Raw genomic sequence first — 21,531 nt, 5'->3', positions numbered from 1 at the left:
GAAATTATCTCATAGACTGCTTTTATGGTCGATGGAAGTTGAACTCTGTCAAATGTCAAGAAGACAGTATGGGTTGGAACAATGTTCGTGTCAACTCTTTTCATGTCTATGAACAGCCGTTACGCCCTGGTCAGACAGGTAGTTGTGAATTTCCTCGTCAGACAATCCGTCGAGGGAGCGTGTATAAACGACTCCACATGATGAATTTAAAGCGCGCTGCGCTTCCACCCAGATAGGGAAGGTGTGGAGCAGTGAAGTACGCAGCAATTTTTGTGCCTGGAGGGCACTGACTGTTTCTAACAACAAGGTGCCATTTCGTAATCAGGAACAAGACTTTACAGGACCTGCAATAGAGTCGACACCTTTCTTAATAATGAAAGGGTTGACTGTGGAGAAGTCTTGACCTTCGTCCAACCGAGAAACAACAAGGAACTGTGGCAACTATGGAAAAATTGTCCGTGGCTGAGACCCATTGAACTTTCGCTTGTGATCAGACATAGTAGATGATGAGGAAACCATTGCGGAAGTACCCCCATGATTACCAGCGTCTCCGATGGCGAGCTCCTTCCTTGTGGGGGCTATCTCTGAGGGCACTCCCACCTTAGGTGATTGTTCACACCTCAGGTCACACCTCCCGAGAAACGGACGGAGGGACCAGTTGGCACTTTCGGAAAGTATCAGCTCGGGTAATCACCCCTCCCTGGGCCTGGCCATAACCAGGTGGTACGTACGTGTCCTTCCTGTCTACCCGGGGCGGGAAATTACACGTTACCCCGTCATTGGCTACGCAGGGGAATGCGTGGATCGGCCTTCAGACATGCACAGGGAGGAAAAAAGAAGAAGGGAGGAACGAAGAAAAGGAAAGGAAAGGAAGGAAGAGAGGTCTCAAATGCCACAGCGGAGATAATGGTAAAGAGAAGAGGTAAGGAAAAGAGCACAAAGGAAGGACAAAGACTTGTCAGCAGAGAAGCGAAGAAGAGAGACTGTTTTAGAGTTTCGAGCGTCTGTCTCCCGATGTAGACACTAAACATACTCCCAGAGGAGGAGAAAGGGAATGGAAGAAGCGGAGGAGAGGGGGGGGGGGAAGATGGGGGATGGGGAAGGATGCGGAAAAGGAAGGTATGCAGCCTGGAAAGGAAGGAGGGCCACACTAGCTCGGAGTCCCGTGTTCGCTACGCACTTATCCACAAAAGAGTTGTGGACCCCCTGGGGGGTATGGGTTGGCTGTGTGTGCCGACTCTTGATTCGTCCTTGTTATTGTACAGTCACTGCCGTTAGCGTTGTCTAGTTCTTCGGGCAAGTATTCGTGAAACTGTGTGTAGTTTGTGTGATTTTGACTGAAAGTAATTTTAAATGTTGTCGGCATACTGGCTCTCAGTCGATCGGTTGGCGTGGAGCAGTGAGGAATTCTCGGCAGCGCGTAGTTTGGCCGGGGCCCGCTGGCGGTCTCTACGCAGTGTCAGAGTGTGTGACGCTATTGCCATTGCTACGAGGTCCGTGGCTCACTGACCCTAGACACGAAAGTGGAGTTTTGATTTAACATACCAGCAAGTCAAGACTGTTCACATTGTGGCGTTTGGAGTTCGTTGTCGGCTGTTGGGATATTCCCACGAGCAACAACGTGGTTTTCAAGTTGGAAAATTCTGGCCACCCTCCGGTGGAGTTTCACTGTATTTGGTTATTTGAACTGAAGTGCACCAGTGGAATCTTCTGCCTTGTGGCCGTTAACGTTCCGGTTACGTGTCCTGGCTGTTGACGTAATTTCAGGCAGTGTAGTTTCCTCATCGTGTTGTTGCTGTCCAGTATGGTGTGTAGTTTGACAGCTCCATGTATGATATCTAGAATGAAATTTTCACTCTACAGCGGAGTGTGCGCTGATACGAAACTTCCTGGCAGATTAAAATGGTGTGCCGGGCCGAGAGTCGAACTCGGGACCTTTGCCTTTCGTGGGCAAGTGCTCTTCCGACTGAGCTACCCAAGCACGACTCACGCCCCGTCCTCGCAGCTTTAATTCCGCCAGTACCTCGCCTCCCACCTTCCAAACTTCACAGAAGCTCTTCTGCGAACCTTGTAGAACTAGCACTTCTGGAAGAAAAGATATTGCGGAGACATGGCTTAGCCACGGCCTGCAGATGTTTCTAGAATGAAATTTTGACTCTACAGAGGAGTATGCGCTGATATGAAACTTCCTGGCAGATTAAAACTGTGTGCCGGGCCGAGACTCGAACTCGGGACCCTTTGGAAGGTAGGAGACGAGGTACTGGCCGAATGAAAGCTTTGGGGACGGGGCGTGAGTCGTGCTTGGGTAGCTCAGTCGGCAGAGCACTTGCCCGCGAAAGGCAGAGGTTCCGAGTCCGAGTCTCGGCCCGGCACACACTTTTAACCTGCCATGAAATTCCATATACGATTGGTAGTGGGTGCCAATATCTTTTACGCTGTTCCCCTCAACTCCCTGTTGTGCCCCGGTTAGGGTGTTAAAAACCAAGCAGGCAACCACTCTCTTCATAAAGTCTACCAACAACCAAGACACGAAAACAATAAAACAAACGTTGACAAAAAACATCAACCCAAGACGAGACAACCTACATATTAAGTCAATAAGAAACAGGAAGACAGCTGTAATTGTCCAAGCAGCAACACAGGAGGACTGTAAGAAAATAATAGAAAAGACGAAAGATATTGAGAATATCGCGTGTGAGGGGCCCAGTAAGCGGCGACCTTTGGTGATAGTCTATCCAGTGACAGACACTATCTCGGATAGAGAATTTCTTGAGTGTCTATACGACCAAAATCTCTGTGATGATTTCACAAAAGACGAATTCGACAAAGACGTGAAAATCAGATTCCGCACAGGGCCCAAAGGAAAGGGATACAACCATCAAGTGTTGGAAGTCACATCCAGAATTTATTGGTACCTCACCAAAATGGAAGGGTGTACACAGACTTCCAATCTCTATCTGTCAAAGCCAGTGTTACAACTGTTGTGACCTTGGCTGTACAACCAAAGCCCGCGCGGACACAGGTACGACCTGTTCAAGGTGTGGTAAAAAGGGCCACAAACGCGCGGACTGTCGAGCATCAGAGCCCATCGATTGCATTCCGTGCAGGAACAGAAACCGAATTTGTAATAAGAGCAGGGGTGGCGTCTGCCAGACCTACAAATAACTGCTTGATAGACTAATTGACAGTACTGACCATGGCAACTGAACACCCCCCTGAGTCAACCAACATGCTCCATAAATCAACCCCTGAAAAAACAAGATCATACAAGTCACCATCCACCAGGCACAGAAACCATCTACGTGCAATACTCTGGCGTAAGAGGCAAAAACTATTACCTGACGACTACCCCAACAATGGTCACATTCCAGGCTTGATACACAATACAAACCTGCAGGACAGCCATCATGCAATCACTGAATACATAGACGACCTAACACTCACAGGACAACTGTCACCAGAAGCCGCCAAACTAACCAAAAGACAAATAATGTACTGGATGACATTCCAGACGCCCCTTATGAACAGGATAGACGAACTCGAAGACGAACTACTGAGAATAGACATGATAACCCCAAATCCTGATACCGACAGACCAGAAAACCATACCACACATGACCAACCAAAGCAACTGCACAAAACAGCGTTGCTAACGACTCAAGATCACCCATCCACTCCAGCACAACGACGCACATACGACACTACAAAATGCGAAGGACGCGTCAAACCAATCAAATTCATACAAGGTGAGACCTCGAACCCAACGGAGCTAAACACAACCGTAACGCAAGCCAGCACTACTGGAGCCCAAACAAAAAAAATGGAAAAATCAGACACCTCAGACTGTAATCAAATCAAACGCAAAATAACTCTCTCTGACTCACTGACAGAGGAAGAAGACGACGTCTATTATTACACTTACGCCAGAAATTGTAGTGTTCATAACAATGATATTCGAAACCGTAATACCGACCTTGAACAGGCCACAGCGCCGGCAGACACCACGAATGCCACACAAAAAGCCGCAGCAACAACCGCAACAAAAGTCTGCGGAGGGTCTGGCAATAGAGGTGACAGTGCGCATAACATACCAAAAGCTGTTATGTCTGTCACAGGTAGCGTAGACGAGCAGTCAAGTGGGAACCAAATCACGTCAAATCAGTGCAGAATGGAGGCACAAACAACCAACACATCTGATACACATCAAGACTGCACAAACGAAACACACACAAGAAACAAACGAATCATCACAGCCTTTAGGAAACCAAAACCGCATAGAAAACCCAAACAGCCTAAGAGAGTCAAGAAAGTGAAAGCGTGTGACGACCAATCGCGGCAGGCTGCCTCAAAACCTAGTGATACGAAAGTGCATACCCCTGATGATACCAACACCTTCGCAGCCCCCCCAACCAACAACCTCAATGCCGACGCCCAAGGAAACCCCCACAACACCCAACGAGGAAGCCAATCCAGCGCCCCCCGCAGAGGTGCACAGCAACACCACTACACCATCACGACACGTCACGGCTGCAGAGACGCCAACACACGCCATCGACACCGATAGTTTTAGTTACGACAAGCTAGATATAAATGTAAAATTAAGTAGGCTAGAAAAAAAGAGACATCTTAGAGACGGTAGAGCGGATGCTCATCCGCACCCTACACCCGTACGGCCAATCTGTTTGTTTCCCTACATCAGAGCAAACCGATAGACTGATTCTCAAAACGGAGAATATTCCAACAGATCCAGACAGCCTACTAGACCTGCTCATGCAGGTGTGCGCCCGCAGAGAGGAACCATTCGACATGGACAAGCTTTACAAGGATCACGTAATGGCTCATGGGAGAACATACTTCGATTACAGTCAAACTGGCAACAAGTGCTACGCCACCGTTAAACACCCAAACTGCTAATAGCACAGCTTAATGCTATGCGGAGTATACTTATAAATTCGGAGCTCCCACGGGTCCTACATGAACTAAAAAGTGACATTCTGTGCATACAGGAGCCCTACACTAGACAAGGGCATATCCCCAACTTTCCTCCAAGTGCGGTGACAGTTGCGGAGGGGACAGGCTGCATGGCATCTGTCATAACCCTAAACAAAGAAATACATCCAGTCAAAATTACAGAACTCTGTTCCGAGCACCTAGTTACAGTTTAAGTCACACAAAAGGGGGGATACTTGGATCATCGCGTCGCTCTACGCCCAATTCTGTCACTGCATCAAACCATACGCAGACCTCATCAGAGATGTTGCGCAATACGCTGGCAACAAAAAACTTCTCATCTGTGCAGACATAAATGCCAGATCAACCCTGTGGCATTCAGACAGAACTGACAACAGAGGTAGAATAATAAATGACATCATCCAAGAAAACAGACTACACATACTCAACAAGGAAGGACATCACCCGACTCACATCGTACACAACGGTCATTCATCAAACATAGACATCACCCTCGTTAATAACGCCGCCATCAACCACGTACGAGACTGGACCGTACATGACCAGATCACTGCTAGCGACCACAACATCATCACACTAACCTTAAGTTGTACACCAAACGTCAAAACAGAAACCCTACCAAAAAGACTATTATTTGACAAAACAGACTGGGAAAGGGTCAGACAAAAAATACATGAGCACATACCGCAAGACATCACCGGCAGTGTTGATTACAGAGCACACATGCTGACAGATATCATCACACACACACAGAACACCTGCATACCCACACAAAGAATGACAAAACACCAAAATATTCCCTGGACTACACAATTAACAGGACTCAAACAAGACTCAAAACGTAAACGTGAGCTTTACCAACGAACAATTTCAGATAGAGAAAGACAATTACGACTACACGACTACCGGCTTGCCAAGGACAAATATAAACTTGAGCTGAATCACACCAGGAAAGACCATTGGAACAGCCATGTAGCAGCACAAACACAACTAAACATTTGGGGGGAACCATACGAAATCGTGACAGAGAAAATTAAGAGCCCACTGGTTCTGGGAACGCTGCGACAGGAGGATGGTGAGATGACTAAGGGCTGGAGACGCACAACGGAGTTCCTGCTGAGCAAACTCCTGCCCGACGACATCGCAGACACAGACACACCACAACATGCAGCACTGAGACGCGAAGTAGACACAGTATACACCACACCAACCGTCACCTGTCCATTTGCGCAGGAAGAAGTGGCGACAGCGATCTCAGAACTCAAAAACAAAAAGGCGCCTGGACCGGATAGTATCCACTCTGAAGTACTGAAACAAATTGCACCGCAGATCACCCCCTTTCTCACAATGTTGTTAAACGATGCATTAAGGCTGGGCCGTGTGCCTGCAGTGTGGAAGACCTCGAAGGCGGTTATGATCAAAAAGACTCCAGACAAAGACCCATCAGGCCCCAAGTCATACAGACCAATTTGCCTTAGCAATACACTCGGTGAAGTACAAGAAAAACTACTCTGCAAAAGACTACAAGCACACCGAACACTACGGGGACTGACACCACACCAATACGGCTTCAGGGAAGGGAAATCTATAGACGACGCAATTAACAGAGCACTCCAAATAGTACACGACACACCCTCCAAATACACACTTGCAATTATGATAGACATTTCAGGTGCCTTCGACAACCTCTGGTGGCCGGCCTTGATCAAGAGGCTCAGACACCTGCAGGTACCGGAGTCTCTGTCTAATAGTTTCATGGACTACTGCAGAGACAGAACGTCCATGTGGCAAATGGACAACCAGAAAGTGATTAAACGAATTACAAAAGGCTGTCCACAAGGGTCGATCCTCGGCCCCATCTTCTGGGACATAGTTATAGAACCTCTCCTACAGTTACTAGAGGAGTACATCTTGACAGATGGAGTTGTCGCTTATGCTGATGATCTACTCGTCGTAGTTTCAGCAAACAACCGCGCCCGGCTAGAAGAAAGAGCCAATGGAACACTTAGGACAATAACCCAATGGTGCACAGATAATAAATTAAAGATAGCAGGAAACAAAACAACTTATACATTGCTAAAGGATATCCTGCGCAGGAACCCAATAGTCAAAATCGGGGACACAAACATAAAAAACTAGCAGTCACACGCTGTGTAGGAGTATACATTGATGAACGATTGAACTTCCACAAACACATGCGAATATACACGAACAAAGCAGAAAAGATACTACACAAACTGGCTAGGCTAAATTCGGAACAATTCAGACTACCCCTCTCAGTGACACGAACATGCCATTGCGCTCTCTTTGAGTCAGTACTATGGTTTGCTGCCAGTACGTGGGCCCACAGGTTAAATCTCTCAACCAACAGAACCATTGTACGTCGAGGCCAAAGAAGTGTTCTACTTCGACTAACAGAGGCATTCAACACAACACCAAATGACGCACTATGTGTCGTCATGGGAATCTTACCCATAGATATCACCATCAGGTACCGCGCAGCAATGTACTGGCTTAGGATGGGGAGAATAGACCAGGTTCGGCAGATCACTGGTGTACCGATTGAGACAACGCGCCAACTCAGAGCATGGCGAATGGATACCTGGCAGAGCGAGTGGGCCAACAGCGATAAGTGCCGCCGTGTATACAACTTCTTCCCTGACATCCGGGAAAGTCTAAAACTAAAACATATCGATCCCAGCCGCGGTATGGTACATTTTATCACAGGATATGGCTCTTATCCCACGCACCTGTACTGCGTGAGTCTGCAGCAGACTAATAGATGCACATGCGGGGAAGAAGGTGCCCCTGAACATACTGTCTTCTTCTGCGGACAACGCACGAACATAAGACACACAGTACACATAAATCACCTGAACACACAGAACGAACTACATGCCATAATACGCGACCCGGAAAAGTGGACTGGATTCAACAAACTAACGGACGAAATCTCGAAGATCCAACAAATAGAATACTTGCGCAAAAGACCCTACCGAAGACAAGTCGGTCCAAACAGACGTCACGATGCCCAGGGGGACACAGATACGATTAGCACCACGAGTGATGAAGAAGGAACAGATACAGACCAGGGCACCAACACAGATATTGAAGCGTCCAGCGCGGATGATCCATAGTGTCAACCAAGTCAAATTCAAAGAACAGAGTGGAACAACCGACAAGAGGTTCACAAGTCACACACAATCCTAAAAACAGATTGCACCTTATATGTAAATAGTTAACAGCATCTCCATGTCTAATAAGAGCTTAAACCTAGGTACCTCTTCAAGGGACTTACGCCTTCCGTTAAGAGGCAGCGCATAGTCTGGATGGAAGGATCTTAATTGTGGTCCCTCTCTTTTGAGCCCAACCCGACGGATACCTATGGTAGATCGGGGAAAACCACCGCTCAGGCTGTGTTGCTGGCGGGGCCGGAAGGTGCTAACTGCCACACCACGTATCATTGTAAGTGTCATTGGCTCAGTGTGAACTGTTTGTACAACCAACCTACACAGCCTATACCTCAACCTCCACTATATTAAGAACTTCTCATCTGAAGCTTAAAGTTAGGCACCTCTTCAAGGGACCTACGCCCCTGCTAAGAGGCGGCGCACGTCCTGGATGGAAGTATCTTAATTGTCGTTCCTCTCTTTTGAGCCCAACCCGACGGATACGTATGGTAGATCGGGGAAAACCACCATTCAGGTGGTGTTGTCGGCGGGGCCGGGAGGTGCTTGCGCCTGATGTACTCTACTAGGAGCCTTGTAGGCTCAACACAAACCGTTAGCGTCGTTACCTTATTACTATTACCACAAGTACCCTTTCATTAGCAACTTTGAGCCAAGCACAAAATCAGTTACCTCTCTATTGTATATCGTAAATAGTTTAGCAGGCTGGACGTGGAAGTCTTAGTCTTAGTTTCTAGCTTTAACGTACCCTAATCTCTTCTAGTTAAGTTAGTTTTCGGGATGGTAGATGTTAAAGGCATGGTGAGCAACGGCCAGCGTCTTGAGGGTCATTCCAAGACCCGGGCCGCCGCCCACAACCAGGTGACGGGCAATATTATACCTATAACTTCTCTATTCAGTTCTCTTCCTTCCTTCTTTCTAAACATTTAATTTCGTTTTGTTTATTAATATCTTACTTGATTTTGTATTAGTTATAAGTTTTTCTAATGCTGTACACAAGAAAAAAAGATATCAAATGGATCTAAACAGAGCCCGCCTCCACGTGGCGGGACACGGGCAACGGTGTGACTGGGGACGGGAGCCGGTGTGGTGTCACCTTCAGTCACTCCGGACCCCGGACCCAGTCACAGCGGCTAAGTGGCAACATACGACCCACCATAAGAAATTAGACGGTGGGTCATAAAAAATAAGCAGCTAGTGAAAAAAGAAAAGTGTGCCCCGGTCGTGTGAAGTGCAAGTTGCCTTGTCGATGAGTCCGTTGACTGTCGGTCGGTTGGGTTCTCGTTGGATCGTGAATGGTTTACCCGACTGCCTGTCTCACCTAAGTGAGCGTTAGTGTCTGAATTACAGGTCGATCGTCGAACATCTGAGCGCACGTTCCAACCATCACTAGATATTTCAGAACTTCCTATCGCGTCAAACGCGATCTGGAAATCTAGAAACACGTAATGAGATTGAGATCCCTTTTGATAGCACTCATGACTTCGTGTCAATAAAGAGCTAGATGTGATTAGCAAAAACGGTATTTTCTGCGTCCATGTTGGCTATTTGTCACAAATGGTTATCTGCCAGGTAACACAGCACATGTTCGGAAATCCTACTACAAATCGAAGTTATTGATTCGCCTCTGTAATTCAGTCGATTACTGCTATATCCTCTCTTGAGTACTGGTGTGACCTTGCGACATTTCAGTCTTTAAGTACGGGTCTTTTCTCGAACTGGCGGGGTCTATATGATTTCTCTGTACGGAGCTATTGTACCAGCATAGTCTGAAAGGAACTTAACTAGTAAACAGCTTGGATCGGAGGCCTTGCTTTGTTAAGTGATTTAAGCTGCTTAGTTACACCGAGAATACTTACTTCGAAGCTTCTCACGTTATTCGTCAGTAACACTAGCACCGCTATCGCTCAGTGAAGGTATTCATTGTCTCTGGCCGCTGGCATGCTTTACGTACGACCAGAACCTCTTCGAATTTTCTGCCAGATTTCGAGACACAGGTTCTTTATGGGAACTACGAGAACCGTCTCGCACTGTAGTCGGCGCTAAGTCCCGATCTTCAATAAAACATGGCCTGTCTTGGAGATTTTACGTACTTTTAAATTTGGCGCGCTGCAACAGTGTTCTGACTTGTTCTGTGTACCACGGCGGTACAGTAACATTTCTTATTATTTATTTGCTACATATGTTTCACCTACCGTCCGTACTTTCTCTTTGAATCTAAACCACGTCTTGTCTACACTTACATGTAGTGGAACGACTGGGACTCTGTCTTAGGAAGCAATGAAGCCAATTTTTATCTTTTTTTCAGTGGATGTATTTTGTGTCTTTTGTGTGGATTTGGATGTCACGCTATTCAGCCTCTCTACAACGACCTTGTAGTGACTCTTGTCTGTATCCTTTACAGTGCTCCTAATCTGAATAAAGTCGACCGAGGTAACTCTATGGTTAGCACACTGAACTTGCACTCGGGAGGACGATGGTTCAAATGCGCGTCCGGCCAGCCTTATTTATGTTTTCCGTGAGTTCGCTAAATCGCTTGAGACAATTGCCGGGGTGGTTCCTTTGAAAGGACACGGCCAATTTTCTTCTCCATCCTTCCGTAATCCAGGCATGTGCTCCGTACTGTGAAACATTGCTTGTTGCAAAATGTGATGAATCTAGGTGAACGTGTAGTACCCAACAGATTTTGAAGCATGAGTTTGCTTGTAGCAAAATATGTGACATAAATGGCCGCATCTTTTCATTACATTGACGTAGAATTTTAAACTTTTTACCTCTCCAAGGAATCGCAAACCTTCGTACTTAACATAAATTTCATCTTGGTAGGTCTACCAGCCCCTTAAAACAGCCTGCCGGAGTGGCCGAGCGGTTCTGGGCGCTACAGTCTGGAACAGCACGACCGCTACGGTCGCAGGTTCGAATCCTGCCTCGGGCATGTATGTGTGTGATGTCCTTAGGTTAGTTAGGTTTAAGTAGCTCTAAGTTCTAGGGGACTGATGACGTCAGAAGTTAAGTCCGATAGTGCTCAGAGCCATTTGAACCATCCTTAAAACAAGGGGTCTTAATACACATACAGACAGACAGTCGAACAACAAATGAGGAAAAAATATTTTTCCCTGGGATGTAATTACAAACTATGAATTTTTAAGATTTTTGCTTTATTCGTACTGTGAAATTTTTCTTCTTTCCAAAAATGATCATTCTAGGTCCACGGGAAATGCCCTATAGCTTTGGATGAGTGACTTGGCGAGTGTGCGTATATACGACACATATGGCGGAAGGTTGGGATAGCACTGACTTAGAAACCTAAATTTTGTATACCGCCAGGGACTCGTGGACCTTAGTATGTGGAAATTCGAAATTTATGTTTCTACCCGTCCTTAAGAAAAGAGTTTGTTAACAGCTGGACAGATAGATGGACAACAATGTTATCCTGTACACAAACGGGGCTAGGGAGCGAGGTTGTTGCCTCTGGCTCCTGAAAACAATGCGGGGACAGAAAGTGATTGCTACACGCCGCTTATGAGAACAATGTACAGGAGGTCGAGTGGTCGGCACTCACCAAGTGGACGTCCAGGGCTGGCGTTAAACAATAAAACAGAAAGTTAGGTCAAATAAACAGAAGTTATTTCAATGTACGTGGTACAAAGGGCACAGTTAGGGAGGAAGCTACCAGGTGTAGACCAGTCTAGAAGGACCTTCGACCATAGATACTAGTAGACTGGCCTTGCTGTGCAGAAGCTATAGGGCTGGTGTGGCACCAACATAAACCACGTGACTGTTGGCAAAACGTGGCGGGATTTCAAATCAGCTGTTGCCATCCTATGTTTGTATCGTACTTTGCCCACATTTCTCAATTGACTGCCAAACGCTTCCAACAAAAATTACTTTTTTATGTGCGAAAAATTATGTCAGAACTACATTTGACCTGGATTTGTTCACAGTACCATTTATAAAATCTAACAAATACATCGAACGCCACTCTGGTGGGCAGCGGGACGAAATTACTATAAATTATCAATTAAAGTAAAATGTCGTTAAAATTCTTTTAAACAGTAAGTGTGGGCTCGTGTCAAAACTTTAAACATTGGATTCGCCGCGTTTTCAGCTCTAGTCACTTATAGAAGAAAATGGGAGATGGGAATTATGTCAACTATAGGTGCCAAAATTGTCGACTTTAGGAGCAGGTCCATTTTAGAGTATCAATTTTAGGTGCACTTCAAAGGTTCAGTTCCCACTATTTTTACAAAAGTTTAAACTATCAGTCTAAAAAAAAATTTTTTTTTGTTAAAAGGTGAGGCTTTGAAGTTTCAGAAAATAATTTTGGAGCCTACACCTATTTAATAGTATTAGAAGGTAGAAAAACATCCTCTTCATTTGTCGACTATAGGTGCTCATACCTTATTATAATCTCACTTGTATATACAAAAAGGCGCGTATGTGCAGATGGCTTAAAGTTTTTCCGTTTCAGGGCCTGTATCCAAAGCTGCCTTCGGTTTTCATCCTTAGGGAACCTATGAGTAGGAACGAGGAACAGTTATACTTACTTCTGTAACCGAATTATCACAGATACTTTCCAAAATGTAATATGAGTCTGACGTTGCAGGCATCACTTTCAACACTTTAATTTACGTGATACTCTATTTCAAGTGTAAAAAAAAAAAAAAAAAAAAAAAAAAAAAAAAACATTAAAGTCACGTCAGCAGATTTCAATAAACGCATCTGCACTAACATAGAAACACTTACACGTGAAATGTAATGCCATTTCCCCCGACAAAACGCTGAGTACAGCCATAAGCGCAACACGAAACAACCATGTTTTGCCAACATTCAGGTGACTTCAGCCCAGAGATGTTGGAGCCACGAAAATGACGTCAGGGCCAGTCTATTATATTTATGGTCGAAGAGAAGGACGAACAACCTAAATAAATGGGACAACCGGAGGGGGAGCCGGCTGACCATAAGTACTGTGGTGGTCGGTCATGGGTTCCAGAGCCTACCAAGGAAGACTACTGCTCTATTCCAGGTGTGGATCACAAGAGAGGAGCAACTGTGTTCTGCTCTGCAAGACGCTCCTGCGCCCATACACGTGCCTTTTCCTCCCACACATACGACTGGATAAAACCCATGGCGTGAATTTACTATTAATTTCTTCAGAGGACTGAGGGGGTCTCTTGTCAGCATCTTGAACAGGACAGAACTGCCCCTGTTCTGGAAGGTAGGCACCTGTGGTCAGGTCTACGTCTACGTCTACATGATTACTCTGCAATTCACATTTAAGTGCTTGGCAGAGGGTCCATTGAACCACAATCATACTATCTCCCTACCAAAAACTGAGTTCATCGATGAACAACGAACTTAAACAGGTGTCTTACGACGTCCGCCCCGAGCAGATACAACGAACGAAAGCGAACAAAATGAGATTAAAAAAAAAGTAAAAAAATAAAATAAAATGGATAGAGCGTCTGCCATGTAAGCAGGAGATCCCAGGTTCGAGTCCCGGTCGGGGCACACATTTTCATCTGTCCCCGTTGACGTATGTCAACACCTGTAAGCAGCTAAGGGTGTACATTTCATTGTAATTTCATTCTGTTTGTCACACTTAGTTTATGATAGTGCGTGTAAGACTATTTATCATTCAATTTACGAGACAGATCGCGTTTACACTTTGTTTTTTTTTTGGGGGGGGGGGGGGCATTAGAATTGTACACGTTGCACATGTTGAAAATAACAGGGCTTGATCAGTACTGCTTATGGGATTAGTCTGCACTTTTAATCTCACACACACACAACTTTCAAGCATTAACAGCACCTGAAGTGGCTTGAAAGAGGCCTCAATGTGGGTTTTCATTGGGGTTTCAGCTGGATGAATTGCGCAGTATTCAGATTTCTGTATCATTTGGATGTGACAGTGGCCCGATGTTGGACCGCATGGGAATATGAATGGAGGCACACACGCCGTTAACGCACCTTTCGTCCATGCCTGTCGACAAAAGGGAGGATCGTCTTGCATCGAAGCCTTGAGACTCGTGCGTGCCAGCTGAGAACAGGTGATGGACTCCCAGCGACATTTTGTGCCACTGGTGGGAGACTGGCAGCAGGTGGACTACGGAATTACTGTCCCACGCGTGGGCTGCCATTGACTCCACGACACAAATGGCTGCGTTTTGCAAAGGTGAAATGAAGTAGAATCATGAACTGTTGACAAACTGCATCACATCAGCAATGGATCATAGCAACTCATTACCGCAAACGATTATTGTCGTCCCGTATGGCGACGACTTGGGAGAGGTTCGATTCTTCCAGTGTCTTGGACAGCCACAGCTGAGTTACTTCTGGCGTCATGGGGTGGGCAGCGATAGATAATAACTTCAGGTCATGGCTGGCAGTCACTCAAGGAACGGTGACGTAACAGTGTGTTAGCTGCCATGTGGCAGCACTCTGCTGACTTCTTCAACAGGCTAATGCTCATTTACAGATCACATGTGTCCCTATCAACTATCTGACGATGTTGAGGTGTCCCCATTGTCAGCAAAATCCTCAGGTCTGTTCCTGATAGGTAATCTGCGGGACCACCTCGGACATCACCTCTGTAGCAGTTCTAATATTCGGGATGTCGAGGACACATTACACATGTAGGGGGATGAGTCTGCCTCAGGAGAGTAAACGACTTCATACTGATAAGCACTGATAAGGGGCTAACACCGCCAAGTTCTTTGTAAATTTTACTCCATAGGGTAATCACTGAAATGGCATAACATACTTTCTCAACACATGAAGCTCCTCCCCTTTATGCTGATTAACCTTTTTTGTGACATTTGATCTGTTTCAGCACCTACATATCAGAACAGCTGCAGTTCGTGGATCAACACTGGTGCAGGCTGTGTATCTGTTGCACTTTGTCAAAAAAATGTTTCAAATGGCTCTGAGCACTATGGGACCTAACAGCTGAGGTCATCAGTCCGCTAGAACTTAGAACTAATTAAACCTAACAAACCTAAGGACATCACACACATCCATGCCCGAGGCAGGATTCGAACCTGCGACCGCAGCAGACTCGCGGTTCATGAGTGAAGCGCCTAGAACCGCTCGGCCACCCCGGCGGGCCCATTGTTGTCAAATGTTGCCCATATTGTAATCAGTCTTCCAGGAGACGCCATAAGCTCACCTCATCAAATTTCTGTTCTGGCGTTCGACATCTCTTTATTTGCACAGGGAAAATTTTCCCTCGTACCAGATGATGAAACGAGACGATTGCACAGACGTTCCAATGAGATGATTAACCCACAGTGCATGGACGATGTAGTTCAGGCCGGTAGTGGTTCTGTGATCTTTTGGGGGCTTTTTCCCTGCTATGACCTGGTCCCGCACGTCAGCTTACCGTGAACATGAATTAGGATGGTTATTTGAGCAATTTCGGCGTCCTAATGTTGGCATTTCCCTTCTACATCTTCGTGACGCGTATGTTGAGGAGACACTTGTCTTCGAAGATTAGAACAGCAGTGTTGACAGGGCTCCACACACACAACCCTCAAGAACACCCAGACACTCTGTCTCTCTTCAGCTGGCTCAATCTTAACCAGGTACAAAATATAAGAGACTGTTTGCAACATTGGCTGAAACGCCACAATTAACATTCTCAGAATGTGATAGCTCTACAGGATCTAATCATCAGTGAGTTACCACTGCTGCACGTTTTGAAGTGACAGATAGGTACGGCTAATTAGAGTGGATTTGACGGATGGTGAAATGTTGCGCAAGTCCAAATACAGGAGAGCGTAGCCACGATATGACGTGCTGGATTATTGAGATGTGGGGATTTCGAAATGTATAAGTACTGTGTACATACATCTGCAAACAAGCAAAAAAATAATCACGAAATTTATTTTTCGAAATGATGATAAAAATTTATGATTGTCCTTAGATCGTTAAGAAAAGCAGTAGACCCAGAACAGACACGTGACGGTTACCTCACTAATTCCTGGACGATAATTTCCAATTTTAAGAGGGTTGTCCATAAAACAATGTCCCAATTATTTTCCACAATGAAAAGCATGTTCATTGGCATTGAATGAAATAAATTTGGAAAGCTTAGACTCAAACCTACTTGTCGACATAATCACAGTTGAGATCAATGCATTTTTGCTTGTGGTGTACCATCTTCTGTATGACTCGTGGTCGTGCGGTAGCGTTCTCGCTTCCCACGCCCGGGTTCCCGGGTTAGATTCCCGGCAGGGTCAGGGATTTTCTCTGCCTCGTGATGACTGGGTGTTGTGTGATGTCCTTAGGTTAGTTAGGTTTAAGTAGTTCTAGGGGACTGATGACCATAGCTGTTAAGTCCCATAGTGCTCAGAGCCATTTGAACCATTTTATCACCGCACTGTAGAACTCTCCCACAGTGCCACAAAGGTAGCTTAAAATATCTTCTTTCAGCTACTCTCTGGTTATGAAGTGCGTCCCACTCAGGTATTTCCTCAGTTCCGTGAAGAGATGGAAATCACTTGGGAATATTTATGGGTTTCACGGCCGGTGTGTGACAGCATCCCATCCATATTTTGTTCATGAGATTTGTTGTGACACGGGTGATACGTGAACGAGCGTTGCTCTAATGAAAAAGCACTCCCTTCGTGTGATTGTGCTCTTGTTTTGGATCACATGGTGAAGGTTCTTCAGCGTCTCACAGTAGCCGTCGATTGTTGTACCGGCTGGCAAGAATTCGCACAGTAAGAACCCCTTCCTGTTCCGAACCATGCTCGCCATCAATTTTCCCGGCGGACATTGTTTGTTTAAATTTCCGCAGCTACTTCGGCGCTGTGTCTTTCCACCGACCGGATTGTTCTTTCGCTTTAGGTGTTATTAGTGGACCCAGGTCTCGTCCTCATTCTCAATAGAGTCTAAGAACTCCTCACCATCAGTTGCGAAGGCCTGAAGAAATTCGAGGTCCATTGCCATGCGTTTCCGTTTGTGGTCTTCCGTAAGCATTCCCAGGACCAACATTGCACAAACCTTGGCATACCTTAAATGGTTGTCAAAATTTTTTCAGTGCTGATCCTGGTGACATCAGGGGTCATCTCACAGAGCTCGTGAATTGTCAGCCTTCGATCTTTCACCACTGCTTCTTCCACTTTCGCAGTCGTCTCGTGCGAAACCGATGGCCGTCCAGAACATTGTTCGTCATGGGCGTCTGTACGTCAGTCTTTGAGTTCCCTCCACCATTTTCACGCATGTTCTCCGCTCATACGCGTTTCTCCATAGACCTCACACAGTTGGGAATGAATATCTACCGGCATAGTCTTCTTTGCACACAGGAAACATATCACAGAGCGTAATTCTCTTCTGGGGTGAGATCCGGATCGGCGTCCCGTCTCTGAAGGCTGCCAAGCCAAGACTGATCGTCGCAAACAGCTCACCGGGGCGGAAAACGGGTGAGGGAGAACGAAGCTAAACGCCATTGTTGCCGGATGCACTGTAATAGCGTTCCTCGCGACTGCAGATACTTGGCAATCTTATTTTACGGACACCCATCGTATTTAGTACTAAAAGAATCGTTGATCATCTACATCTACATCTACATGATTACTCTGCAATTCACATTTAAGTGCTTGGCAGAGGGTTCGTCGAACCACAATCATACTATCTCTCTACCATTCCACTCCCGAACAGCGCGCGGGAAAAACGAACACCTAAACCTTTCTGTTCGAGCTCTGATTTCTCTTATTTTATTTTGATGATCATTCCTACCTATGTAGGTTGGGCTCAAGAAAATATTTTCGCATTCGGAAGAGAAAGTTGGTGACTAAAATTTCGTAAATAGATCTCGCCGCGACGAAAAACGTCTTTGCTTTAATGACTTCCATCCCAACTCGCGTATCATATCTGCCAACTCTCTCCCCTATTACGTGATAATACAAAACGAGCTGCCCTTTTTTGCACCCTTTCGATGTCCTCCGTCAATCCCCCCTGGTGAGGATCCCACACCGCGCAGCAATATTCTAACAGAGGACGAACGAGTGTAGTGTAAGCTGTCTCTTTAGTGGACTTGTTGCATCTTCTAAGTGTCCTGCCAATGAAACGCAACCTTTGGCTCGCCTTCCCCACGGTATTATCTATGTGGTCTTTCCAACTGAAGTTGTTCGTAATTTTAACACCCAGGTACGTAGTTGAATTGACAGCCTTGAGAATTGTACTATTTATCGAGTAATCGAATTCCAACGGATTTCTTTTGGAACTCATGTGGATCACCTCACAATTTTCGTTATTTAGCGTCAACTGCCACCTGCCACACCATACAGCAATCTTTTCTAAATCGCTTTGCAATTGATACTGGTCTTCGGATGACCTTACTGGACGCTAAATTACAGCATCATCTGCGAACAACCTAAGAGAACTGCTCAGATTGTCACCCAGGTCATTTATATAGATCAGGAACAGGAGAGGTCCCAGGACGCTTCCCTGGGGAACACCTGATATCACTTCAGTTTTACACGATGATTTGCCGTCTATTACTACGAACTGCGGCCATCCTGACACGAAATCACGAATCCAGTCGCACAACTGAGGCGATACCCCATAGGCCCGCAGCTTGATTAGAAGTCGCTTGTGAGGAAAGGTGTCAAAAGCTTTCCGGAAATCTAGAAATACGGAATCAACTTGAGTTCCCCTGTCGATAGCGGCCATTACTTCGTGCGAATAAAGTGCTAGCTGCGTTACAGAAGAACGATGTTTTCTGAAACCATGCTGATTACGTATCATCTTTGCCCCTAGTTCCCTAACGCTTCAACTTGTGCAAAATTAGACATCATCCACAATTATGCTATTTATTTTCAGAGACCAGGCAGCATCATTTCTCTGTGTGTGTTATGTTACGGCTAACCACTCTCCCAGCTCACCTAGTCAAGTCTCCGTATTGGTCGTAGAGGTCTCGTAGCTTGCGGACCGTCAGTGGTAGCTCACGGAATTGCAGGATGTTCCCGATGATGGGCAGTGTGGGTGGCCCCGGAGCGTCTATGAGCGGTCTGGTGGCCCACAGCCTCCACAGCACCGCCACCACGCCGGCGCAGCACCACACCACCACGAGCACCAACAGCCACAGCCACCACCCCATGGCCCAGCAGCTATCGACGGTTGTCGATAATCGATCTGAAGTCAGAAGCACAGCTAGTCACTCATTTCGTAGTTGTCAATACTGTGCACAGGGTAGCTCTAGGATTCATTTTCTTGTTCACAATTGGTGGATTAACAGGACTAGTACTAGCAAATTCGTCCCTTGACATTCAGAAAGAATCGTAAATACTACATATTTCAAGCAATAATATTGGGGTTATGAAGCTGCTGCGTTCGTAAGTATTACACGATGTGGAAAATATTTTTGTGAATAAAGCCGTATGGGTCACACGACACACTTGTTGGCGAAAACATAATGACCAGCTGATTTATAGTGGGCTAGTCCACTTGTGGAACGCTGTACAGTGGCTGTTCTATGTGACCTGGGTTCGACATATCTGTTGTTGTTGTTGTTGTCTTCAGTCCTGAGACTGGTTTGATGCAGCTCTCCATGCTACTCTATCCTGTGCAACCTTCTTTATCTCCCTGTACTTACTGCAACGTACATCCTTCTGAATCTGCTTAGTGTATTCATCTCTTGGTCTCCCTCTACGATTTTTACCCTCCACGCTGCCCTCCAATGCTAAATTTGTATTCCCTTGATGCCTCAGAACATGTCCTACCAACCGGTCCTTTCTTCTTGTCAAGTTGTGCCACAAACTCCTCTTCTCCCCAATTCTATTCAATAACTCCTCATTAGTTATGTGATCAACCCATCTAATTTTCAGCATTCTTCTGTAGCACCACATTTCGAAAGCGTCTATTCTCTTCTTGTCCAAACTATTTATCGTCCATTTTTCGCTTCCATACATGGCTACACTCCATACAAATACTTTCAGAAACGACTTCCTGACACTTAAATCTATACCTGATGTTAACAAATTTCTCTTCTTCAGAAACGCTCTCCTTGCCATTGCCAGTCTACATTTTATATCCTCTCTACTTCGACCATCATCAGTTATTTTACTCCTTTACTACTTTAAGTGTCTCATTCCTAATCTAATTCCCTTAGCTTCACCCGAGTTAACACGACTACATTCCATTATCCTCGTTTTGCTTTTGTTGATGTTCATCTTATATCCTCCTTTCAAGACCCTGTCCATTCCGTTCAACTGCTCTTCAAAGTCCTTTGCTGTCTGTGAGAGAATTTCAATGTCATCGGCGAACCTCAAAGTTTTTATTTCTTCTCCATGGATTTTAATACCTACTCCGAATTTTTCTTTTGTTTCCTTTACTGCTTGCTCAATATACAGATTGAATAACATGAGGGACAGGCTACAACCCTGTCTCACTCCCCTCCTAATCGCTGCTTCCCTTTCATGCCCCTCGACCCTTATAACTGCCATCTGTTTTCTGTACAAATTGTAAATAGCTTTTCGCTCCCTGTATTTTACCCCTGAACCTTTAGAATTTGAAAGAGAGTATTCCAGTCAACATTGTCAAAAGCTTTCTCTAAGTCTACAAATGCCAGAAATGTAGTTTTGCCTTTCCTTAATCTATTTTCTAAGATAAGTCGTAGGATCGGTATTGCCTCACGTGTTCCAACATTTCTGCGGAATCCAAACTGATCTTCCCCGAGGTCGGCTTCTACCAGTTTTTCCATTTGTCTGTAAAGAATTCGCGTTAATATTTTGCAGCTGTGACTTATTAAACTGATAGTTCGATAATTTTCACATCTGTCAACACCTGCTTTCTTTGGGATTGGAATTATTATATTCTTCTTCAAGTCTGAGGGTATTTCACCTGTCTCATACATCTTGCTCACCAGATGATAGAGTTTTGTCAGGACTGGCTCTCCCAAGGCTGTCAGTAGTTCTAATGGAATGTTGTCTACTCCCAGGGCCTTGTTTCGACTCAGGTCTTTCAGTGCTCTGTGAAACTCTTCATGCAGTATCATACCTCCAATTTCATCTTCATCTACATCCTCCTCCATTTCCATAATATTGTCCTCAAGTACATCGCCCTTGTATAGACCCTCTATATACTCCTTCCACCTTTCTTCTTTCCCTTCTTTGCTTAGAACTGGGTTTCCATCTGAGCTCTTTATATTCATACAAGTGGCTCTCTTTTCTCCAAAGGTCACTTTAATTTTCCTGTAGGCAGTATCTATCTTACCCCTAGTGAGATAAGCCTCTACATCCATACATTTGTCCTCTAGCCATCCCTGCTTAGCCATTTTACACTTCCTGTCGATCTCGTTTTTGATACTATTTTCTAAGATAAGTCGTAGGATCAGTATTGCCTCACGTGTTCCAACATTTCTGCAGAA

At 45.5% G+C, this 21,531-nt stretch overlaps 1 protein-coding gene across 1 annotated transcript in view; it reads right to left on the bottom strand.

Annotated features, from left to right (window-relative positions):
* LOC126424906 (cytochrome P450 4g15-like) overlaps positions 1-21,531 on the bottom strand; it is a 165,794-nt gene that overhangs the window by 126,252 nt on the left and 18,011 nt on the right. Inside the window, exon 2 of the mRNA XM_050087749.1 lies at positions 19,049-19,298. Coding sequence (XP_049943706.1) covers positions 19,049-19,263 — 215 coding nt within the window. The 5' untranslated portion in view covers positions 19,264-19,298. The remainder of the gene's footprint in view (positions 1-19,048; positions 19,299-21,531) is intronic.

Source organism: Schistocerca serialis, chromosome 10, assembly GCF_023864345.2.
Source record: "Schistocerca serialis cubense isolate TAMUIC-IGC-003099 chromosome 10, iqSchSeri2.2, whole genome shotgun sequence".
Taxonomy (NCBI): domain Eukaryota; kingdom Metazoa; phylum Arthropoda; class Insecta; order Orthoptera; family Acrididae; genus Schistocerca; species Schistocerca serialis.
The sequence above is the reverse complement of the archived record's forward strand: the minus strand, read 5'-3'. Positions and strand labels throughout refer to the sequence as shown.